The sequence below is a fragment of the Canis lupus genome, chromosome 17, assembly GCF_011100685.1.
Source record: "Canis lupus familiaris isolate Mischka breed German Shepherd chromosome 17, alternate assembly UU_Cfam_GSD_1.0, whole genome shotgun sequence".
NCBI lineage: Eukaryota > Metazoa > Chordata > Mammalia > Carnivora > Canidae > Canis > Canis lupus.
In genome coordinates, this window is record NC_049238.1 from 53,082,509 (window position 1) to 53,108,874 (window position 26,366).

General features: G+C 34.5%; 1 protein-coding gene across 1 annotated transcript in view; it reads left to right on the forward strand.

Annotated features, from left to right (window-relative positions):
• Positions 1 to 26,366, forward strand: part of SYCP1 (synaptonemal complex protein 1) — a 109,781-nt gene that overhangs the window by 16,228 nt on the left and 67,187 nt on the right. Inside the window, exons 9-15 of the mRNA XM_038561854.1 lie at positions 8,776 to 8,834; positions 10,039 to 10,108; positions 11,853 to 11,926; positions 15,377 to 15,485; positions 20,305 to 20,399; positions 20,904 to 21,088; positions 22,282 to 22,349. Of these exons, the coding sequence (XP_038417782.1) occupies positions 8,776 to 8,834; positions 10,039 to 10,108; positions 11,853 to 11,926; positions 15,377 to 15,485; positions 20,305 to 20,399; positions 20,904 to 21,088; positions 22,282 to 22,349 (660 nt within the window). The remainder of the gene's footprint in view (positions 1 to 8,775; positions 8,835 to 10,038; positions 10,109 to 11,852; positions 11,927 to 15,376; positions 15,486 to 20,304; positions 20,400 to 20,903; positions 21,089 to 22,281; positions 22,350 to 26,366) is intronic.

The following is a 26,366-nucleotide window of genomic DNA, read 5'->3' on the forward strand; positions in this document are numbered from 1 at the left end:
TATGCTAAGATGGTAGGAAGAGGTTTGAAGAATCTTTAAAAAATTTTTTTTGGTGATCTCTTAAATGAACCAATGAGCATATATATATATATTTTAAAGATTTAATTTATTTATTTGAGAAAGAGAGTGCACACAAGTAGGGGGAGAGGGAGAAGCAGACTCCTCGCTGAGCATAGAGCCCGAAAAGGGCCTCGATCCCAGGAAGCTAGATCCCAGGACCCTGGGATCATGACCTTAGCCGAAGGCAAATGCTTAACTAACAGAGCCACCCAGGTGCCCCCCAATAAGCATACCTTACTTAATATGACATGTAGATAGTTTTTCTTTTCTTAAAAAAGTCTTTAGGGAAGCTTGCGTGGCTCTGTCAGTTAATCCAGTGCTTGATTTTTGGCTCAGGTCATGATCTCAGGGTTGTGAGATCAAGTCCCATGTTGGGCTTTGTGCTGGATGTGGAACCTGCTTAAGATTCTCTCTCTTCCCTCTCCCCTCTCCTTTCTCTCTCTTCCTCTCAAAAAAAAAAAAGTCTTTATACTTGCTAACATAAGCTCCACCTAGATTCTTGTCTTAAGCCTTTCCTCTTGCTATTGCAGTTTTTATGTCTTATTTATTCATTCACCAGTTTTTTTTTTTAATTATTTATTTATTGAGAGGGGGTGTGGGGAGAGAGAATCCTCAGGTAGATTCCCCACTGAGCCTGGAGCCTGATTTGGGGCTTGATCCTACTGCCCATGAGAGCACTAGCAAGGCAAAGGCCACTTAACCGATTGAGCAACCCAGGTACCTCTCATTTACCAGCTTTTGCTTTTACTTTTATTTTTTAAGATTTTATTTATTTATTTGAGAGAGAGAGAGAGAGAGAGAGAGAGAGAGATATCACAAGCCAGTGGAGGGGCAGAAAGAGAGGGAGAAGCAGACTCCCTTCTAAGCAGGGAGCCTGTATCCCAGGGCCCCGTGACCATGACCTGAGCTGAAGGCAGGTACTAAGACTGAGCCACCCAGGTGCCCCTTATTCACCAGTTTTTAAAGTGCATACTTTGTGTCATGAAATGTTCTGAAGGGTGAGGAAAACAGCAATGAACAACAGTTTCTGCTCTTAAGAAGTGTGCATTTGGGATGCCTGGGTGGCTCAGTGGTTGAGCATCTGGTTCAGGTGTGATCCTGGTCTGGGATCAAGTCTCACATTGGGCTCCCTGCAGGGAGCCTGCTTTTCTCTCTGCCTGTGTCTCAGCCTCTCTCTCTCTGTGTCTTTCATGAATAAATAAGTTAAAAAAAAAGAGAAAAGAAGTGTGCATCATAGTGGAGGGACATAGACCATAAAAAAATAAAATATATGTATGGTAATAATAATTGCTTAAGGAGATTTTGGGATATTTTGGGATAGGATGACTGGGGAAGGATTTTTTTTTTTTTTTAAATTTTTTTTTTGGGGGGAAGGATTATAGTGACCCTAATAAGTGAGGGAATGAGCCATGAAACTATTTTGGGAAATAGTAAGTGCAAAGTCCCTTAGATGAAAGCCTATTTAATCTTTCCAAGTCAACGAGGCTACTTTACTGTACCTTTGGTATTTCTGCCTTGGGTGTATTTTTTATCTTTTTTCTTGTGCACCATTCAGGAAAGTATCTTCTACTCTCTTCCAGTATACTTATTCTCTATTCACTATTTATAGTCTTTTTTTTTCCTCTTTTTTTTTCTAGTCTGTTTTCAAATTCATCAGTTAAGGTTTTATTGTTTGTTATTGGTTTTTTCTGGTTCTGTAAATATTAGCTGATTTTTAAAATATCTGTAGTGTCACTTTTTAGACTTTCAATTTTATTGCTGTAATTTTTAAAAATTGACATGTAGTTGACAACGTTTCATTAGGTTTAGTTGTGTAACTTAATGATTTGATAGGTCTGTATATAATGCTATGCTCACCACTAGTATTCTTTGCTGAAATTTTTAAGTGCAGCTTTTTATCTACATGAATATAGTAAACATTGTTTTATTAAGGTTTTAATAAAGTTTATTAAAGGAGTTTATTTCTGGTCTGTTCTGTAGATTCTAGAGGTTTGTATAGTATACTTCATTATTTTTGATTATTTGCTTGAAACCTAGAATGGTGTCATATTTTCCTAGTTCTTTGAATGTTGAGCATTTTTTGGATTATATTCTGGACATTTTGAAATTATTATGTTGTGAGATTCTCAGTCCTTTTAAAATCCCTAGGAGAATATTTGTTTATTTTTTTTAGCAGACAGCCAACTTGGGTTCATGCCACAAATTCTATCTTTTGTGTGCTGGGTTCCAATATCAGTTCAGTTTTCAATGTCTTTGCTATGCTACTCTGGCTCTGCCACTCAAGATTAGGTCTGGGATGTGAATAGTGATTTATATTATATATTAGAGTTCAGTTTTCAAAGTCTTCGCTGTATTTGTTTTGGGTCTGTCTTATATATGTATATCCTTCCTTTTCCCCATGGGACTTGTGTCAATTCATGCACATAATTAGGTAATCCTCTTTTGGAGCTGTCTCTAAGATTGTCCCCTCATGCTCAGCCTCGCAGGGGCCCATTTTCCCTGTTCTTTGGCTAGAAATACTGAAGTTTCTCTTGGAGTTTTATCTGTCCTTGCTGCCATGGGTGCTGCAGCTCTACTTCTGGAGCCATTCTTGGGATAGGGCTATGAGAGGGAAAAGAAGAAAAAAAAATCGGATTTCCTTTTGCTGCTCATGTTTCCTGTTACAGTTTTGTTGGGGCCTTACATTTGGCTAATGCTGGGAGGGGAGATAGGAAAAAAAAAAAACTAAACAGGAAACTTAAACTTCACATGAGTCACTTCAAGATTTTTACTTTTTTTCTCCCACCCTACCTTCCTTTGCTTTCTTTTCAGAGTCCTGAAGTAGTGCTTTATGTATTTCATTCAGAGTTTTTAGTTGTAAGCAGTGGGAGAGAAAGGCTATAGTGGGATTACTTTGTCCTGACTGGCAATGGAAGGTTGTTTAGTGATTTTTTTTTTTTATTTTATTTATTCGTGAGAGACACACACAGAGGCAGAGACACAAGCAGAGGGAGAAGCAGGCTCCATGCAGGGAGGACTGCATGGGACTCGATCCCCGGTCTCCAGGATCACACTCTGGGCCGATGGCAGGCTCTAAACCACTGAGCCACTCAGGGATCCCTGTTTAGTGTTTTTGAATTATAATCCTCAATCTATTCTTGGTCTGATGATTTGTCAGTATCCTTTGAGAACTTTGGTTTTTTTTAAGAATTAAAGAAATCCTCCAGATTTTTAATTGTCTGCAACAGGATGTCTGAATTACTTAGCCATTACCAGAAAACAGTCCTTGATGCATTTCTAAAATACGTATCAGGGCAGCCCAGTTGGCTCAGCGGTTTAGCGCCCCCTTCAGCCCAGGGCCTGATCCTGGAGACTCGGGATTGAGTCCCACGTCGGGCTCCCTGCATGGAGCCTGCTTCTCCCTCAGACTGTGTCTCTGCATCTCTCTCTCTCTCTCTCTCTCTTTCTCTGTGTGTGTCTCATGAATAAATAAGTAAAATCTTAAAAAAAATACAGATCAAATCATGTTACTAATTCTTTCAATGACTTTCCATAATTTTTTGGATAGCATGGAGTTTGCACTTCCCTCCACCTTGCCAAATGTTCCCCATATACCCCATATATAAAGGGTCATGGAGAACTACTTGTTACTCCCTAAACAGGTTATTTTTCTGAGTTTTCGTGTGTGTGTGTGTGTGTGTGTGTGTGTATATATGTTTTTTTTTAATTGGCTGATACTCTTTCATTCATCTCATTACCTCCTATTTGTCCTTCAAAACTCAGAATAAATATTGCCACTTTTGGGAAATATTCCCTAATTTTGCAGCCTGATTTGGGATGCTCCTCTTCTTTCACTTAGTACTCTTAGTATAGCTTAACCATATATTTATGAATTCCCTCAACAGATATTTATTGAGTGCCTATTACATGCTAGACATCTCACTATAATCTTAAGGGTAAGGGGTCATACCTTGATTGAGGATAGTCAACATTTTAGACAGTGTCTTTGAAGATAATAGGCAATAAATTAATGAATTAAAGAACAAATCTATTCTTAGATGTAGCTTTAAAAAAAACCTCTACTTTTTGTAATTGTTTTAAAAAAACTCTTTAATTGGTTCTCTATTGCACACAATATAGAATTATTTTGAATTCTTTAGCCTGCTATTCAAAGTACTGTATAAACTTTTTTATAGCCTTACCTCCTAACCTAAATTAATTGATTTTTGGGGAGGACTTTAAAGCTTTTGTAGTCTACTTACATTTCCATTGACTTCCTTTCCTTTAAAGCATGTCTAACCAAGTGTTAGTCTTTTTTATGTTTGAATATATTCAGTGATGGAAACTCACTAACCTCAAGATTGTCATTTAAGGACAGCTCTTATTTTTATTGAGCTGAAGTTTCTACATAGTTTCTCTTATTGTAATTCTCCTTAGAGCATATGGAAAAAGTATAAGTTATTTTTTATGTGCTCTTTAGATTTTTAAAACTGGCTTCTTGTCCTTTTGAATTTTGCCTTCTTTACCTTAGTTCAAGATTCTTCAGTATTTTTGTTATTTTGGTTGATCTGTTGAACATCTTTGTTATAGAGTTCAGGTCCATATGAGGTAATGTACTGTGTATAACTTAATCTGTGTAAGGGACTATTCACTGTCTAATTGCAGATGTCTTAATGAACTCTAAGGTCAGCTTGAGAGCTACTATACTTTATAGGCTTAGTGACTTCACTAATTAAAACCTTTAAATTTTCTTTTTTATTTCATTCTTTGCATGTACATTTAGATTTTTAGATCCAGATAGCATTCTTTGCACTTATCTATACTGGATTTAATCAGGAACATCTGTGTTTTAGTCATGTACCACTAATTACTAACTTTGGGATCCTGGTGAATAAATAATTTTATATATCACGCTTTCCTCATCCATGAAATGAGGGGATCACAGTTCCCTATATGTATACCTATATCTGTGTTTATGTGTGTGTGTGTGTGTATTCTTGGTGTGTGTGTGTGTGTGTGTATGTATTCTTGATCCTTATAATTCAAAATTTTGTCCATATGATTATTTCAATATAGGTATACCAGTCTTTATTTAGCCCAGGAAACTATATCTTTGGCTACCATCTGGTTTTTGGGCAATACTTATTATTTGTATTGGCCCTCAGTTCTTTTCTCTAATTGTTTTAATGTTTATTTTCCCCCCTTTCGTTTTTTTGTTTCCTATGTTTCCAATTTGACTTTTCAAGTGTCAGTTCTATCCTGCCCTTCCTCTAATTTATAATTCCCTTGTAATCTAATTAGCTAATCCATTGTCCCTTTCCTCATCATTTGTTTTTCTATTTAATTTGTTCCATTTCTTGCATTTCTGTTGTAGCCTATTCTTTCTTTATCACTCTACCTTCCTCTTTCATTGATTATATTTTCTGGGTTCTGTTGAGAATAGTGGATAGTTTTCTGAAATTTTCATCTGGATTCTCTAGATAGAATTCATTTTCAGAATTATGTTATTCCTTTTAACATCTCTCATGGTGTCCCCTTTTCTTCCTTTGACAATATTTTTTCATAGGGCTTATATAGTTTTTCACACCATATATATCATTGAAAAAGTCAAGAGCTATCCAGACTAAATAAGCAAACTAGGTGATAAATTGACCTTAGTTCTGATTTGCCTCCCCTGGTTTAGTGGTTGAATCCTCTCTTCATATTCATAGTTGTATGGCACGTCACTGAACAGTTTCTAAAGCTTTCATCTTGTGTAACTCTACCCCTTCTGCCTTGTTTTCTGGTACTCTGATAAGTTTTGTAGAACATATGACTCTGAGCAATTTTAGTCAAAAAACTGAAGCATGCAAAACACTTTCGTATCTTGAAATATAAAAAATATTAATTTTTAATATCTTAAATCCTGATGTTGCTGACATAAGATAAACTTTAATCTTAGTAAATTTGGGAATTTTCACCCTTCTTCTGGGGTTGTATCTAAATTTGGGGATTCCCATATAGTACATGCTAGAGAAGTGGTAGAGTGGTAGAGAAGGACATTTATTTTTCAGTTATCTATCCATTGAGATTTTTAAAAAAGATTTTATTTATTTATTCATGAGATACAGAGAAATAGAGGCAGACATAGGCAGAGGGAGAAGCAGACTCCCTGCCAGAAGCCTGATGTGGAACTTGATCCCAGGATCCTGGGATCACAACCTGAGCTGAAGGCAGATGCTCAACTATTGAGCCACCCAGATGCCCCGATGCATTGAGATTTTCATTGTTTCATTTAGTATTCAGTAACTGGCCCACATAAGTTCCTCATTTATGCCCTCAGGGCCCATTCATGTCGGCTGGTTCTCTGTGCTTTATTACATCATGCTCAGCTGCACAGTGTTAGGACAAGGGAAACTGAAAATGTCTAAGGCCCTGTCTAGACATATATTTCATAGGCATTTCTTCTCAGATTTTGTCATCTTAGAGCCCTACTGAAGACAAAAAAAGTACAATCTCACTCTGCTCTTGGTTTGCCCAAATTATCTGGGGTTTTTGTGGTCCTCAATGCTGAGGCTTAGTCTGGTGAGTGTAGAGGGCTTCAGAACCTCTTCTTAAGTATCTGCCAGAACCTCATAAGCTCTCTTAGCCTCCTCCTTTTATTTTTCATTAAAAAAAATCATTTATTTATTTATTAGAGAGAGTGCATGAGCGGGAGAGGGAGAGAGAATCTCAAGCAGACTCTGCTCTGAGCATGGAGGCTGACTTAGGGTTCGATTCCAGTACCCCCAGATCATGACCTGAGCTGAAACCAAGAATTGGACATTTAACTGACTGCACCACTACCCATGCACCTTAACTCCCCTTTTAAAGGCTTCTTTCCACAAATGAGTAAATATTTCTTGGTGTAGAGGTTAAAAAGCTTCATTCTGATTCAAATATTTAAAAAAACCTATTGTTTATGTCCTGAACCTGCCCCTAACCTTCAACACTGGTCTTTTGAAGTTCAGAGATTTTTTTCTTTGCTTTTGGTTGAATCATCTCTTCTTTAAGGGAGCAAATGCTGAGAGATCTAGTTGCTCAGACTGGGGCAAAGTAAGTGTTGGAGTGGGGGAGGCAGAAAGGGGTTGGGGAAGGGAAGAGGGAAGGTAGGTAGTAGGGAGAGGTAGTGAAGTGGGGGGTGAGGAGATAGGTAGGTAGATAAATGGATAGATAAATATCAAGAAAAACAAAAAATGTAGGCTTATATTTTTACAATACTGCACATCACTACTTGGAATACTCAGCTACCAGAGTCCCTTTGTGCTACCTGTAGGACCTTGCTTCTGACAACTGTAAAGTACATCAAACCCATTTATTTTCTTTTCTGTAGTTTTTTTTGTTCAATTTTTCGGGACTGTCCTATTAGAAGAATGGCTGGAGGGTATTTTGAAAGTATTGATGTTATTGGTAATGGGAAGATTGGAGGTGTTGGCAACAGAATGCAGTTCTGTCAAGAATGCAGTTCTTTGGCACAAATAGTTTCTGAGCAGTAGAGAAGATGTGTTTCTAAGTGTATTAGGTAGTGAATATGAGAAAGAATAGGTGGAGAAGTAAAAACTATCTTTCTGTTCAAATGCTGATATGTTCTGCCTTTATTTCCTTAAATTTCCCAGCTCTTTAATATTCAGATAAAAATGGTTCAGTTCCTGTTTCATATGCTATAAGTCCAGAGTGCTTTCCATTATTTTTGAAAGGTTTAGAAACCTGTATTCTTCTGAAGTTAGTTCATATACCCTCTTTTCAGTTATTTGGCTTCTCATTAACAGTTGAGTCTATCATAGCTGTTGTGCTCTTGTTTGCCATTTGTTACTGATAATGTCGGACTTACACCCTGTTTAAATTTGATATGCTTTGTAGCACCTGGGTGGCTCAGTCAGTTAAGCATCCGACTCTTGATTTCATCTCAGGGTCATGAGTTCAAGCTTTGCATTGGGCTCCATGTTGGATGTAGAGGGTTTTTTAAAAGAAAAGTATCTTTAATGTGCTTTATGTGATGCTGGCCTCATTTGGGGGAATGATAAAGGGGCAACCCCACTTTCTGTTATTATTTTGTGCCTTAATTCTGGTAGAATCTATTGAATAGATTATAGCTAGAGGGAATAATTGCTTAGGTTAAAAAACATAAAAATAAAAAGGTGGTCAAGGATTTATAGGGGATTTCCTTCTGGGGTTACACCTATTCATAACCTTGTTCTTTGTGTCTTGAGGTTTATCTTTCTTTCTGCTTCCTCAGGTAGAGCAAGAAATCAGAAGAGTGGGCTTTTCATGTGTACCCTATGAATTGTAAATATACAAAGGAAAAATACTTGAAAGAATAATTGTTAAATCCCTACTCATTGTAAAAGCTAAAACTGTAAATATATTTTACAAAGTTTGGATAAAATCATGGATAGTAATTCTAAAACAGAAAATTAGAGCTTTTGAGGTTGAAGTACAATCATGTCTCACTGTGTCTTACTATGAAGTACTTATCTTAAAAGTTTATGTTGAAGTATAGTTGACATACAATATTACTTTAGTTTCGGATGTACAACATAGTAATTCAATAATTCTATACGTTTGATGATACTTTAAGAGACTCAAGATATACTAATATACTTCACTAACACAGAATTTTAAATATTTTAATGTTTTCCTGAGGCATTTTGAGTATTATCTTGTTGGCATCGTAATCATTTTAAAATTTAATTCTAAAATATTTTATGTTAATAATAGATGAATATGAACGAGAAGAAACTAGGCAAGTATATGTGGATCTAAATAATAACATTGAGGTAAGTGATAGTAAAAAGTTAAATATTTTAAACAGATCATTTCTAAGTAGAGTGATAGCTCTCCTTGATGTAAGGATTATTAATTTGTTGACATGTGATTATATCCAGTAAGATTCTTAAGGTTCTTTACTAGGTGTGTTAATGTGTTGTTAGTAGCTTTTGAATTTCCTGTTAGTGACACCTTTTAATATATCAAATATAAACTCTGTGTCAGAGACTAGCATATTATGACACATACCCATTAATTTGAAAAACATACAAAATATTATTAATCTGTGTCTGGTTGCTGCTTACTTTTCTTATCCCATCCCTTTTTGTTTTCCACTTTGCTTCTCTACTATAGTTGTTCTTTTCTTTTTAAGGTTCCTGAAATTTGCTAAGCTCTTTTTGATCTAGATTCTTTGACTTTGTTCCGTCTAGAACTTTTGTGTCCAAGATTTTATGCAAGTTTATAAGCTTCATTTTCCTTTTTTTAAATCCCCCTACTTTATCTAAAACACCTTTCCATTCAGTTATTCTCTATCTCCTTACCTCATTCAACTTTTCTGAAGAGGACTTAGAACTACATGACATTTATTTGATAATACATGTGTATGTGTAAGTATTCTTTCTTACACTGGAATATAAGTTAGTTCCAGTAGGGTAAGGACTTTGTCTTATATCTCAAGTGCCTAAGACAGTGATTGGCACATAATAATAGATAGGAAATAAATGAATTGAATTCCTTAAATTTTGAACAAATAAATGAATTCATAAAATTTTGCAAATCAGAATTTGTTGAATACTGAATGAACTCATGCTGTCAGATAATGGAAGCATAATTTGGACTCTAGTGGGGAGAGAACTCAGATAGGTTACACTTTAGTGGGGGGAAGACAGAAATTAAATAAGTAAGCCAAAAATAAAATTACAGATTTTAATATGAGCTATTAAAAATGAGTAGAATACCAACAATCATTTTGCTGCTGTTTGGTGTTATATAACATGTCTTCAGTGCCTTTAAGCACCTGGGAAGCTAATATAATAGACTCTCTTAATGCATTTTTAGTAAATTACTTAATTATTATAAATTATAGGTATTATTCAAAGTTGAGTGGTTTTAAATCTAATGATCATGAGACAAATTTATTAATATATTCATAATTTGAAGAACCTATTTAAAAAATGTAAGTATGATTCTTAAAAGTTAACCTTTATGTTTCAGAAAATGATAATAGCTTTTGAGGAACTTCGTGTGCAAGCTGAGAATTCCAGATTGGAGATGCATTTTAAATGTACGGATCTGGGGCACTTGGGTGGCTCAGTTGGTTAGCGTCTGCCTTTGTCTTAGGTCATGATCCCTGGGTCCTGTGATTTAGTCCCGCATTGGTCTCCTTGCTCAGCAGGGAACCTGCCTCTCCCTCTCCTCCCTGCTTGTGCTCTTGCTCTCTCTGTCACTATGTCTTTCTCTCTCAAATAAGTAAATCTTTAAAAGAAATAATTGTATGGATCCTATTTAATTTTCATATTATTGTACTGATGTTTCTCTTTTTATTAGATTCTTTTAATGTTTTCACACTGTCAGCTTGATGCTCCAATTGCTTTATTATTTTGTATTTTTTTTAAAGATTTTATTTATTTATTCATGAGAGACAGAGAGGCAGAGACATAGGCAGTGGGAAAAGCAGGATCCCCACAGGAAGCCTGATGCAGGACTCAATCCTGATCCTGGACCCTGGGAGATCACACCCTGAGCCAAATTGCTGAGCCACCCAGGTGTCCCGCCCCAGTTCCTTTAAATTTTGTATTTGTTGTTTTGTAAACCCCTCAAAATCTTGTGGAATGTGGCAGGGAATTGATAATATATTAAAAATTACCTTCTGGCTTCAAAGCTACATTTTCCCTGAAATCAAACTTACTATGATTTGTTTTTATTTTATTTTATTTTATTTTATTTTTGTTTTTTAACTTACTATGATTTGTACTTAATTTTTTAGAAGTGTAATTTGGTCTTATTTTTACATTTTTTGAGTAAAATTTCATGTTAAAATAACACACACACACAGACACACAGACTTAATTTTTTAGAAGTGTAATTTGGTCTTATTTTTACATTTTTTGAGTAAAATTTCATGTTAAAATAACACACACACAGAGGGGGGGGGGTGTGCAGAGACATAGACAGAGGGAGAAGCAGGCTCCATGCAGGGAGCCCGACGTGGGATCTTGGGATCCGGGGTCTCCAGGATCATCCAGGATCAGGCCCTGGGCTGAAGGCGGCGTGATACTGCTGAGCCACCTGGGCTGCCCATCTTTATGATTTTCTTAATATTTTCTTTTTTCTAACTTTATTTTAGGAATTCAGTTTATAATACATTAGATATTTAAAATACGTGTTAAGCAATTTTATATTATGGTTAAGAATTCTGGTTAATAGGCTATTAGTAGTTAAGTTTTGGGGGGAGTCAAATATTATACATGAATTTTCAACTGTATATGGGTCACCACCCCTAATGTTCAAGGGTCAACTGTATATATATTTAAAATTTGTTACTTCAGATTATTATTTTTTTAAAATTATTTATTTATTTATTTATTTATTTATTTATGATAGTCACAGAGAGAGAGAGAGAGAGAAGCAGAGACACAGGCAGAGGGAGAAGCAGGCTCCATGCACCGGGAGCCCGATGTGGGATTCGATCCTGGGTCTCCAGGATCGTGCCCTGGGCCAAAGGCAGGCGCCAAACCGCTGCGCCGCCCAGGGATCCCGTGTTACTTTAGATTATTATAAAGAATAAGCTCTTACATATATGCTATTGTAAAAATTATAGAATTTTTTTGTTATACTTTGATGTTTTTTAAATTTACTACTTTACTAAACAAAGTTGGCAGCAAGAAAATAGTAATTTAGCTTGTTTGAAACCTTTGGGGTTTAGTATCTAGATAAATAAGGAGGTGGAATAAAATGTCGGAAGCTTTAAATTCTGTTGTTATAGAACTATGTTAAGATATTAAACCATTTCTGCTTTATTTTTAAAGTAAAGGAAGATTATGAAAAAATCCACCACCTGGAAGAGGAATATAAGAAGGAAGTAAATGACAAGGAAAAGCAGGTATTTTTAAATAATCAGCTCTATTTTTTGTATTTGTTACTTCATAAAATACTTAAAATTTCAAAAGAAATCTGTATCAGCTTACTGCATGATGAATTTCTATGAGAATTTTAATATTCTGCATATCTAAATATTTAAACTTTTGCCTAGCAGAATTAATTTACATTGATTCAAACATGCATGCACTGAATGCCAGCCCTTTTAGAAAAAAATCAATGAATTTTCTACAATATTTATATCAGTGGGTAATCGGACATTGCTGTGAAAATATTTAAGAACTTCTGTTCAGATAAAAACTTTCTAAAATGTAAGATGATGATCATTGACCACTCAACCCACGTTGTGCAGTTTAGTTTTAAATGCATTACTATTCGTGACACCATGGAAGGGGAACTAAAATACTCTTTTGCTTCTTTCTATTAATGTCATATAGTGGAAAACTTGAAAATAAGAGTCTGTGTTCTTAGATATTCACAAGAATGTCGATTTCAGGTTATGGCAACTTTATCAATTTCAAGTCAAATGCTTCCCAAATAGAAAATGATTTATAGAAAGGAATCCTCTTCTGTTTCGCCCTATTTTTTTCAGAGTTTTCTTCTTTGATTTGCCGCAAGATACTTTGTAATGATAGATAACAAGGATATCTACTTAAAAAGTTAATTGAAAGTACAGAGAAGATACTTAGAGATTTCTTTAAGTTATGGTTATGTTATGCTTGAATCCTTTTTTTTTTTAAGATTTTATTTATTTATTCATGAGAGACACAGAGAAAGAGAGAGAGAGAGGCAGAGACACAGGCAGAGGGAGAAGCAGGCTCCATGCAGGGAGCCTGATGTGGGATTCGATCCCAGGGCTCCAGGATTATGCCCTGGGCCGAAGGCAGGTGCTAAACCACTGAGCTACCCAGGGATCAATGTTTGGATCTTTTGAAAGAGTTAACAGTTTTCTATGTTTTAGCTGAACTTTTAAACTAGATTTCTGAAAGAAGGCCTTTTAAGAGTTAAAATTGTGCATATTATAAGGAACGCAAAAGTAAAAGGAAGTGCTTAAAAGCTTATTGGAGTTCTGGATGCATGAGCAGAGCTTGTAGATTGTTGGAGTTCCCTGTACAATGGTGGTGTGGCCAACTGGTATTTTGCTATGGACTTCTAAATGTTATTATTTATAATAATTTTTTTCTGGAGTTCTCCAAATTCCTGCTTGGGGATAAAAACTTGGCCAATGGCATTTTGGATTGGGGTTGGTAGGGTAGGAAGGACAGACTGAGTCTCACCATTCCATATGCTGATCTTTCAGTTATATCCTTCACTCCCAACCCGCCCTGTGCTTGGAATACCAGGTTTAGGGATTTTCCTTTTCAATATGACTATGCATCTTTTGCAAAAATTGGGTAGGGTTAGTTCTCTGACTACATTGGCTATCAAGGAGTAGAGTCCAAAAAAAGAAGGTTAAGTGGGCCTAGGGATGTCTTAATACTTTTACAGACTTCCAAATAGTCTCCTTATACTTAGTCTCCTTTTTCATACCTACTTTCCACAGTTTCTGTTGCCTCCAATTCTTGAAACATTCTGGAGTTCTTTGGTTTTGACTTATTTTGCTTCTCAGTAGTTATCTTTCCTCTGTGGGCTCTTAGGTTTGACCTTACTTTTCTATTCTCAATCATTTTCCATTCCTTCCAACTGCTTTCCTTTACATGTTGTGGTTTGGGTTATAGAAGTCTCAAGGTTTCATGGGAGATGGAGTCTGTCCTCCTATTTTTTTTTGTTTTTGTTTTTGTTTTTGTTTTTTTTTGTTTTTGGATGATTTGTAAATGAAATAGGGCAGTGGGGTATTTCCTGCCATCTTGAATTTGCAAGTCTCCGGCTTGTCTTTTTAAGTTTATCTTTTACCTTCTCATGGACTCTATTTTCTAGTCATCTGAATATTTTCAGTTCTCTAAATGAAGCATAAACTCTTGATCCTTTGTGCTTTTGTATGAGTTAGAACATTCATTTTTTCTGTGTTTGCCTGATTAATTTCTACTGTCTATCCGGATTCAGTTCAGTACTCTGAAAAGGACTAATTTTTTATTATATCTCCTAGGGCTGATTTAGGTATTTTTTTTCTTGATTCATATAATATTTTTTTCATATTACTAAAAAAATTTGAGTATAGTTGTTTGTTTCCTGGTCTAGGCTCTGAGTTTTTTTTTTTTTTTTATGCTTTCTAATCAGTATATTGAGAAGACATTCATACATTTCAAGGATTGCTTAATTTTTTTAAAAAAAGATTTATTCATGAGAGACACACACAGAAAGAGGCAGAGACATAGGTGGAGAAGCAGGCTCCCTGAAGGGAGTCTGATGCAGGACTCAATCCCAGGACCCCGAGATCATGACCTGAGCCCAACAAAGTAGATGTTCAACCGCTGAGCCACCAAGGCATCCCAAGAATTGCTTAATTCTGATATCTAGATTTAAACTTGTGGACATGACTTTTCTTAAACATACAATTAAAGCTCTTCATCATAATTTGGTATACTACCAACATTAAATTACAGTTACTTTGGAACAGAAGTTAAATGGTTTAGAGTAAGCCTATACCTTAAAAAACACCTTTCTATCTGTCTCATACATGCGAATTAACTTCTCCACATGAATGTCTCTTCACTCCAAGTGACCCTGCTCCCCAAGTCACTACTCTGAAGCTTATCATGGTCCAAAGAGAAGGAAAAAAGTGTAACCAGGAGCCAAAACCCCCACTAGCTCCACCTTCTTTAATTGTCTGTTCCTCCTTCTTTGTCACATAATTCCCTTTTCTTTCCATCGGAGAGCACTTCATAAGCTTGAGAAATCTGTTTAAACTTTTCTCCTTCATTTGGATTCTTATCAGGATGATACTTAAAGTATAGTTTCCTATAAGCCTTTTTCAGTTCTTCTTGAGTGGCATTGGGTTTGACTCCCAAAGGATCATATTTAAGTAGTTACTTTCACCATATTCTACAGCTATCATAGAGGCCAATGTCAGGGAGCAGGAAGGAGGGCATTGCTGGGTGCACCTTAGGCAGCCACTGCTCCTCTGCTTCTCACCAGCTGTTCTGGAAAGTTCCTAGGCCCTGAGTTTCTTGAAGTTAAGTTCCCTCATCTCTGTATACACAATGCTTACTTAGTATGGTCTGTGGAACAGAGTAAGTGCTCCATAATATTAATGGAATAAATGAACCAACAGATTTTATTACATTTCTTCTAAATGCTAACTTTAAATGAAAAAATAATATTGGATAGATCATATTAGTTTAAACATTTATTGAATGAATGAACACAATGTAAGTATATTACTAAATGCCCAGGCACAACCAGCTAAAAAGCATATAAACAAGTACATAAAATAATCATAGGTGATGGTAAATGCTAAGGTGTCATATTTAATTTTTCATATCTATAATGTATTACTTAAATATTTCCTTTTTAGGTATCACTGCTATTGCTCCAAAATACTGAGAAAGAGAATAAAATGAAAGATTTAATATTTCTGCTAGAAGAATCCAGAGATAAAGTTAATCAATTAGAAGAAAAGACAAGTAAGAATTTACATAAGAAAATATAACAATGAGTCTTATGTATTACCCTTATATTTAAAATTTTGGTTTTCATTATAATTTTGTTGTAATGCTTTCTAGTGCTATAATTCTCAACCTGGATTGGGATCAGTTGGAGGAGGATGTAGTAGAGTCACTTTCAGGAGCTTTTTCAACGTACATGTGGTCCTCTTTTTACTTTTCCATACTCTATCCTTCTTCAGAATGTCAACAAAATGCTCCAAAAAACAGAGATGTATTTTTTTTCTTTTGTTTACTGATGCATTCCAAGTGCCTAGAACAATGTCTGACATACAGGACACTCAATAAATATTTCATAAATGAATGAAAACATGGGGAACATGATCTAGAGGGAGTATTTCTGGAGCAAGATATTTGGAAAGGCATTAGGGAAAATTGCTTGTTGAACTAAACCTTTGATAATTATCATTTCACTAGACAGTGAATTGGAAGGGAGAATGTAGGCAGAAGAAATGCCTTGTGCAAATCCTAGAAGTGTCAAAGTTAGGATATATTTGAAACACTGATTAGTGTGTCTTTATGCTAGAGAACTCAGGTAGATGAGACTGGAAAAGAATGATTGGATCAGACTATGAAGAATCTTGAATGTTATGTTTAGAGTATTTTATTGAATATTTTTTAAACTTGTTTAAGTGACAGGGCACTTGGAAGGCATAATACACTTTGTGAAACACTGTGCACCTTTCAGAGCATCATATAGATTTTGTGATATTCATCTCTTTTCTCTTAAAAACATTCTTTTTCACATGGCAAATATTATCTAGTCCTGAGAAACTATGCCCTTCATTTTACCTTACAATTATTAATACATCCTATACTCCAGATATCATGAAATTAACTTCTCCTACATTTTACGTTCTTCCTATGTCACCTTCATACTTTTGACTACTTCCTCTGTCCTAAAGGAGGGACCTCTTATTTCCACTCCAGATATTTTGCCTAAATTCCAGTGAACTCTTTCTTCTTTAGAATGGTTTAACCATTACTCATCTGTGACTGGGTGCCTTGCAGGAAGGGACTGTCTCTCATTAAATATCTATGTAACTCAGTTCCCAGCATACTGCTATGTACATAGTAGTTAAATAGTTGTTAGGATAAATGGATATTTAATCTTATCATATAACCTGGACATAATATACTGGTAACAAGTAACTCTGTGTGATTCTGTAGACTCATAAGCACTGAAATGTATTCATTTAAGTTACTTTTCATTTGTCCCATGTGTATCTTTTATTCTTTTTTTCTCTATTTCATTTTGGAAATCTTCTATCCACCTGTTTCCTAATCTTGCCTTCTGCTGTGTCTAATTTGCTTTTAAACAAAAATGGAATGGAATTCTAAATTTTGGATTAATCATATTTTTTTCCTTCTAAAATATCCATTTTATTACTTTTTCAAATTCCAATTCTCTGGAATTTGAATTCTCTTTTTCTACATACTGTATGTTTGTATTTTTATTAAAGTATAATTAACATATAGTATTATATTTCAGATATATAATATAATGATTTAATTTTATACATTACTCAGAGCTCACTGAGGTACCAAACAACATTACTACATTATGACTATTTTCTATGCTATTCTTTTCATCTCCATGACTTACTCATTTTATAGGTAAAGTTTGTACTTCTTAATCCTCTTTATTTATTTCATGCATCTCCTTTTACCCACTTTCCCCTCTGGTAGCCCTTGAGTTTGTTATCTGTATTGAACAGTCTGTTTTTTTTTTTTTAACAGTCTGTTTTTTGTTTTGCTTTTTTGATTCTGTGTATAAGTGAAATCATATGGTATTTGTCTTTCTGTGTCTGACTTTATTTCATTTAGCATAATACTCTCTAGGTCCATCCATGTTGTCACAAATAGCAAGATCTCATTCTTTTTTATATCGCTGAGTAGTATTTCATTGTATTTATATACCACATCTCTTTATCCATTCATCTATTGATGGTCACTTGGGTTAATTCCATATCTTGGCTATTGTAAACAGTGCTGCAGTAATATAGGGGTGCATATATCTTTTTGAATTATTATTTTTGTTTTCTTTGGATGTATATCCAGAAGTGGAATTGCTGGATTTTATGGTAATGCTATTTATAACATTGGTGGAATTTTTATACTGTTTTCCACAGTAGCTGCACCAATTTACATTGTCAGCGGCACTGCATGAGGGTTTCCTATTCTCTACATCCTGCCAACGCTTGTTATTTGTTGTCTTTTTTATTCTAGCCATTCTCTGACAGGTGTGAGGTGATAACTCATTGTAGTTTTGATTTGCATTTCCTTGATGTTGAGTGATGTTGAGCATCTTTTCATGTGTCTGTTGGTAATCTGTATGTCTTTTTTGGAAAAAATATCTATTCCAGTCCTGTGCTCATTTTTAAAAAATATTTATTCGAAAGAGAGAGAGAGAATATCAAAGAACAAGTTAGAGAGGGAGGGGCTGAGGGGGAGGGAGAAGGAAAGGGAAAGAATCTCAAGCAGATTCCATGCTGAGCAGTGAGCCCACCTTGGAGCTTGATTTTAGGATCCTGAGATTGTGACCTGTGCCCAAACTGAGAGTTAGATACTCAGCTGACTGAGCAACCCAGGAGCCCTAGGTCCTCTGCTCATTTTTTAATTGGATTTTTTTTTTTTTTTGGTGTTGCATTGTGTAAGTTCTTTCTGTATTTTCTATATTAATCCCTTACTGGACATATCATTGGCAAATATCTTCTCCCATTTAGTAGGTTGCCTTTTTGTTTTATTGACGGTTTCCTTTGCTGTAAAGCTTTTTATTTTGGTATAGTCTCAGTAGTTTATTTTTTGCTTTTGCTTCTCTTGCCTAAGAAGATATATGCATAAGTAGGTTACTGAGATGACGTGGATGGAACTAGAGGATATTATGCTAAGTGAGATAAGTCAGTCAGAGAAAGATAAATACCATATGATATAACTCATACATGGAATTTGAGAAACAAAATAGATTAATACAGGGAAGGGAAGGAAAAAAAGATGAAAATTGAGAGGGAGGCAAATCATAAGAGACATTGAACTCTAGGGAACAAATCGAGGGTTGTTGCTGGAGGAGTGGGTTGGGGGAAGGGATAGTTGGGCGATGAGCATTAAGGAGGTCACTTGATGTCATGAGCCCTAAGTATTATATGCAAGTGATGAATCACTGAATTCTACCTCTGAAACGAATAAAAAATAAAAAGATAAAATTAAAAAAATATGCTGCTGAGGACAGTGTCCAAGAAGTTACTACTATGTTTTCACTTAGGAATTTTATGGCTTCAGGTCTCACATATAGGTTTTTAATCCATTTTTAGGTTATTTTTGTGTATGGTGTAAGAAAGTAGTCCACTTTTGTTCTCTTAAATGTCAGTTTTTAGTCTCGCCAGTCCCAATTGAAGAGACTGTCTTTTTCCCATTATATATTCTTGCCTCCTTTGTTGTAGATTAATTGATTATATAGGTGTGAGTTTACTTCTGGGCTCACTATTATGTTCCATTGATCTATGTGTCTTATTTTTGTGCCAGTACCGTACTATTTTGTTTGCGACAGTTTTGTAGTGTATCTTGAGATCTGGGATTGTGATACCTCCAGCTTCATTCTTCTTTTTCAAAATTGCTTTGGTTATTCAGGGTCTTATATGGTTTCATTCAGGTTTTGGAATTATTTTTCCTAGTTCTATTAAAATACTATTGGTATTTTGATAGGGATTATATTGAATATGTAGTTTGCTTTGGGTAGTATGGATTTTTTTTTTTTTTTTTTTTTTTTTTTAGTATGGATGTTTTAACGATATTAATTCTTGTAGTTCAAGAGCATGGAATGTCTTTGTGGCAAGGTTAGGTAGCTAATAAGAGGACGTAGAATAATTTGAACCCAGGGAAGAGAGCATGAACTTCTTTTTTTTCTCTATTGTTTTTATGATGTTTAAAAGTGAATGCACACATACAAAGCACATAGACTAGTAACTAACACTTAATATTTAGTGAATGTTAGCTGTAGAGTCAAAAGCTTTTTCCCCATAATATTTCAGCATATAAATATAATATTTTATTTTAGTTATTTAAAGATTTATTCATTCATTTATTTGAGAGAAAGGGGGGGAGAGAGAGAGAGAAAATGAGCAGGAGGGGCAGAGGCAGAGGGAGAGAGAGAGAGAATTGCAAGCTGACTCCATAGCCCAATGTGGGACTTGATCTCATAAGCCTGAGATTGTGATATGAGCTGGAGTCAAGAGTCAGAGATCTAACCAACTGCACGACCCAGGTACCCCTGAATGTAACATTTGAGAAAAATCTAAAAATCAAGGTGGGCAATGATGAAAATAAAATATGGAATAATTTCACCATTAGGAGATAAATTACTTGTAATATTTTTGTGTGTCCTTTCACGTACACTATTTATATAACTACCATTTAAACTTGCCCTTTTGTGAATGTGTATTGAAATTGGTGATTAATAAGTCATCATTTTTGGTGGCTACATGGTATGCCATTGTGTGTATGTACCATTGTAATTAATCTATCTCCTGTTGTTTCAATGTTCAGCTGTTATTAAAAACGTAGCACCAAAAATCTTTGTATATTCACTGTTGAGTGCTTGGGAGATAATCTTGAAAAGTCAGTAAAAGTAGATGATGACCAATATCAGAGCATTTGTATTTGCATAATTATACTTCATTTTAGAGTATTTCATTAGAAGAATAAAAGTAGTTGTAACAGATAATTCGCTTTCTTGGTATGTATTTTTTATTAAGTACTACCAATTCACAACTCTCTTTTTTAGAATTACAGAATGAAAACCTAAAAGAGTCAAATGAGAAGCAGAATCATTTGATATCAGAACTAGAAGATATTAAAATGTCTTTGCAAAGAAGTGTGGTATGATATAAAAACCTATTAGTGTCTGATAAGCCTCATACTATGAATCAAATATTTATTGAATGCTAATACTATATACAAGGAACCAGAACTTCAAGTAGAGAAGATAAAATCCTAGTCTATAAAATGCTTATAGTTCAATTAAAAACATTGGATAAAAACACATCAAAAGTAATAACTAAAATAGTTAAGACCATGCTAGGTACCAACAGAGTGATTCAGGCAAAAATTGCTACACTAGTTCTAAAAATTGAAAGAACCCTATGGGCCAGGAGGACTCCATTGGGAAGTTGGGACTATAGATTGGCATTGGGAGAATACTGAATTGAAATAGGAGTACTTGAGTGGGCATTCCAGATTGCCCAGGGTGGTGTAAAGGAGGTGGGTGATAAGAAGAGAGGGAAGGGCAGCGAATCGTAGAAGCAGAGGAGTTCAGGTTTTTTTTTTTTTTTTTTTTTAAGGCCCATGGATTATAGCATGTGTTTTTTACTTTATTTCATTTAGAGTACTCAGAAGGCTTTAGAGGAAGATTTACAGGTGGCAACACAAAAAATATATCAACTCACTGGAGAAAAAGAAGATCAGATGGAAGAATTTAATAAAGCTAAAGCTGCTCATTCATTTGTGGTTACTGAACTTAAAACTTCTATCTACAACTTGAAAGAACTATTGACAACAGAACAGCAAAGGTAAACATATTTTTTATTTAGTTGAATGAAAACAATTTATTTCCAATATTCATTGTATTCTCTCTTCTTTGTCAACTGAACTCTAATTCTTATAACATTGGAAACCAAGTCTCTTTTTTAATGTAAAAAGTGGGAATACATTTTAAAAGTTTGTATTAGGTAAGCAGGTTTCCTAAGAAAAGATGGCAGGTGTTCTCTGGGATAGTTGCCATGCATACTTTGCCACGGAATCAAGCTATATAGCTAAGCTCATAATGCTGATGCAGTGATAGAATATATTTAATTAAGTTGTAGATTATTTATTAGCTTCATAGAAATAACTTCCTAGGGTGTGGGTTTGTTTTGCTGGGGTCTGTAACCTTTCTGATGTATGATATTAGTAACTAGCCTGGAACAGAGTAGATATGCAAATACTTTTATTAAAATAATGAATATGATTATATAAAAAACTCATTTACATTTCATCTAAATAACAGTTTGTCTAAAACTTGAATTAAAAACTTACTCTGTTTTCATACTTTGTATTTATAAAGCTGTGTTAAGAGGCCTAAGTAATTATTTTTTCCCATTAACATTAGGGTTAATTAAGTTTGGTAGGATGCAAGAGAGGTAGATGCAAACTCTTCTGTAAAGTCATGACCAGTATTTCTTCTCTACTGCTTATGTATAGAAAGAAAATCTAGCTTTTCTAAAAAGTTCACCTCATCTTATGTATTCTTGATTGATCTTTCTAAGCAGTTTTCAAATTTTGCAATTGTAATAGATATCATCTGTTCCAGTTACCTCCAGTTACCAGTTTTATAGAGGAGACCAAAACCTGGAGGAATTAAGTGAATTGCACAATTCTCACATTTATATTGTTCCTAAGGCAGAATTCAATGTAATAATAGTTACATATTCAGTCTCTTTCAAAGTTCTAAGGTGTATTAATTTGATTATCATCAGTAGCTAAGAGATAAATTGTCACCATAAGCTTTAAGGTTTTTGTGCAGATGAAATTAATATACAACTATGTATTTATAATAATGTCTTCTTTTGAAGTGTTATGCATGATAGGTACTCAAAAAATGTTTAAAAATTGAATGAGTGAATCCAAGATATATTGTTAAATTGTACCAATTTTAGTTACAAGATGAATTCTGATTAAAAGAACGTTTTACATTGTAAACATTTTGTAAAATATATTTTACAAGATTGGAAAAAAGTGACGATCAATTGAAAACACTTACCATGGAGCTTAAGAAGAGATCAAGTGAACTGGGTAAGATTTAGAGAATTAGAATTAGAGAATAACATGTGTACATGTGTACATATACATGATATTAGCTGATTATAAAAAATTATTTAAAAAACACCCTGTTTCAGAATAAAATATAGTTTCTCCTCTATCATTAATAATTAACAATTATTTTGTAATTTTTAATTTGATTTTTCAAAGACAGAAAATTTAAACCTTAAGAAAAACTATTCAGTTCCATTTTGCAATTCATAGATATCTAGAAATGTAAGGAACCTAAGAGATGTTTGTAGTCTGTTTTTCTTATATTAGGATTTAGAGGCTTTAATAATTCTTGCTGGAAAATGTCTCATATTTTAATTGAATTTTAAAATTTTATTGATTTGTCATGTTGGATTATGAACTATTTATAGGAAAATGCTACCCTGTTTTGTCATATGGTATTGCTAATATTCAACAGATTTCATGGCCAAACGAGAAATTCTATAGTTATTTTATGAATTTAAGGACCCATTAATTAGCTAATCCTAATAACTCCTATGTTTCATATTTACAGATAGGTACAGATGAGGAGAATTACAAATATATAAAAACATTTTTTCCAATTTTGGTGAAAAGAATGATTATTTTTAAAAGATTTATTATGTTTAGAAAGAGAGAGAGGGAGAGCATGTGCAAGAGCGGGGTGGGGGGCAGAAGTAGAGGTAGAGAGAATCTCAAGCAAACTCCTCCTCAGTGTGGAGCCTGACATCGGGCTTGATCCCATGACCCTGAGATCATGACCTGAGCTGCAATCAAGAGTTGGGTTGCTTAACCAACTGAGCCACCCAGATGCCCTGAAAATAATTATTTTTATAAATTAAAATAACTCATGAATTGGCTGGTGTTTTTCTAGACTATACAACTTTCTGTAGGCTTTATTACTAGCTTTGGATACTTGTATAATTAAAATAATTGCAAGAAATTTTGCCTTGTCAGGATGTTTGGTTGAACTTTTGAAACTTATTTATGCTTTCCCTTTGGCAATGCCTAATTTCCTACTATAGACCACAATCTTTGAACATCCAAAATTGTATTATACAATGATAAATACTTTCTTTGGTATTACTTTATATTAGAGTGATTATAAACACATTTTTCATCGAATTTTTAAATCTTCCTTCAATTAAGTGTTGTATATTAAGGAATAATTTTAGTCCTTAAAATATTTTTAATGGATATTTATTTGTAATGACTCAGTCTGATATTGCAATTAAGTGGCACTTATTGTCAGATTAGCAAACCAAATGCATAAGGTGATTTTCCTCACAATAGAGCAATGGATTAAGAAAAGTTTGCATAAGGAATTCTTCGAGAACTGTGAAACAGTTCTGTGTGTGTTTCTTAGCATCATCTCAGGTGCTATGGAAACATATAAAAGATGTAAAATACTATGCTCTTGAAGAAATCTCTAATTATTGTGAGAGAAATGTTGAACACATAAAATCATTAGAGCAGTGTTTCCAAAATGAGGGGATGAGCAAGAATTCAATTAGGATAGGGGAAGGAATTATTGGAACTTCTATTTATTTTATGCTTTTCATATATTTTATAATGAATATCACAATACACATATTTATATTTTAAAACTTTATATGAGAGTCGCTTAGGTGGCTCAGCGACTGAGTGTCTGCCTTTGGTTTGGGTTGTGATCCTGGAGTCCCAGGATTGAGTCCCACATTGGGCTCCTTGCATGAAGCCTGCTTCTCCCTCTGGCTATGCCTCTGCCTCTCCTTCTCTCTGTTCTCTCGTGAATAAATAAATAAAATCTTAAAAAAAACTTTATATGATATATAAATATGTATTTGTGTTTTATACATACTTATATATTTGCGGTGAATGCTCACAGATTTGTTACTGATGGATATGTTTTAATGCTGATGATAAGAGGAAGCCAAAGGTATCACTGTGGACTGGAGAATTGGAAAAGACTTTGTAGAAGAGGTAGATTTTAAAAGTAAACTTTCAGATATAAAGAGGCTTTGGGTAGTTGTAGAGAATGGTGGAACGTGGAAAGCATTATGTGTAGGAGAGCAGCATTAACAATGATGTAAGTACTCAGCATTAGGCTGTTTCCTTCTTTGGTTAAAAGTATTGTTTTCAAAATCAAAATCTTGGATGATACTCTTTTTTTTTCCCCACTTATTTTTCACTTCTAATTGATTATCTAGTTCTTCTGTTTCTAACTTTTATTTTTATTTTTTTTAAGATTATTTATTTATTTATTCATGATAGAGAGAGAGAGAGAGAGAGAGGGAGAGAGAGAAAGGCACAGACACAGGCAGAGGGAAAAGCAGGCTCCATGCAGGGAGCCCAACGTGGGATTCGATCCTGGGACTCGATCCTGGGACTCAATCCTGGGACTCTAGGATCATGCCCTGGGCCAAAGGCAGGCGCCAAACCACTGAGCCACCCAGAGATCCCCTGTTTCTAACATTTAATATCTACTTCATAAAACCTAACTAATGTAATTCTATCTTTTGAATCATTCCATTTTTCTTCATCTCTATATACTTAGAACAGTTCTAGTCCCTATTTCTTCTTTCCTGGTTTTAAGATCCCAGCACATTCTCTTAGTCTACCAGAGGGATGCATGTGAGTAACATAGTGAAACACAAATTGTATTTGGCAGATTAATCATCAAACCATGCTTCAGATTGCCCTCATTTGTCCTCATTTTTGTTCATCCCTTGTTGTATTCAATACACAATACATTGAATAGAAGACCAGCGGAAGCTTTGCCTTATTTTCATAACCTTTTTCTTACTCCAATAGCCCTTATTCTTATTGCTTTGTTTCCTGATTACACTTTGCATTCTTCCTTGGTGACATATTCTTAAGCTAACATTTTGGTTAGAATGTTCCTCCATCAGCCTCTGTCATTTCCTCAGCAGTCTCAGTCATTGACTCACACTAAGACCACTTTTTTTTTCTGTGTAGTTAAGGCTGCTCTACCTATTATATCTTGGTATTAGGTCTGGACCACATGCCTCTGACCAGTAATAATTGTAATAGCTTGAGAATTGGTACTTTTGTTTCCAGGCTTGTCTCCCTTCTGTTCATTCTTTGCACTAATGCTAGAGTGTTCCTTTAAAAATACAAATCTGGCTATTCTGTGTTATAAATTTAAGAGCCATCTCATTGCTTGAGTTCAAACTCTCTATCACCTTTTTTTATTGCTCATTTAAGAGTATGGTAGTGCAGATGAAGTGAGTTAAAACCAACGGTAAACACAAAGTCTTTGTCAATTTATTCTCAGTTTTTGACTTGGGACAGTTTACTTTGCTTCTTCATATGTCTTCTCTCTTCAGTTTAGTCTAATGTTGCTCTAAACAGGTTTTTACTCCTGTGGTCATTTTTCTATGTACCCTTGTTGCTTTTGCTCTGTTAGGTAACAGATTCACCCTCTATTTTTAATCAGTCCTTAAGTTTGAAAAAATTAACTCTTTTTGTGTAAAATGAAATGTGCTTATTAAATAAGCTTTGCATGTGACAGGCTTTTCTTTCAGATTCCATAGTGACATTTTATATTTTGTTGATTTTTCCTTAAAAACGGCGGGCAATTGCAAATTTTTTGCTTATTTTTAAGGTACAGAGTCTGGGAAACTTCTAGCAAGTCTCTCATATCTTCAATGATTAAAACATGTAGCAGTGAGGGAGGACACTGTTTTGGATACAACAAAATTTTAGGTGACCAACATCATTTGGGAACCTTGTAGGCAGCTAAAAAAAATCTAATAAAGGAATGAAAAGCAGGAGGTTTGAATTGGAAAGGTTTTAAAATTAATTAGCTTAAATAAAGTCTTAAAAATTAATTAGCCTAATACTGAATTAATAGAAGGTAGAAGGAAAAGCATTGTAGAGTGTTACTATTTACGGTAGAAAAAAAGGATGTCAGCAAAGAAAATAGGAGTAGGAATTAGAGAGGATAGGAAATGCAAATAATGCAAGGTTTTGAAAATGACAGGGAGAAAAGTAGAGAGTAGTTAATAGCATCAAATA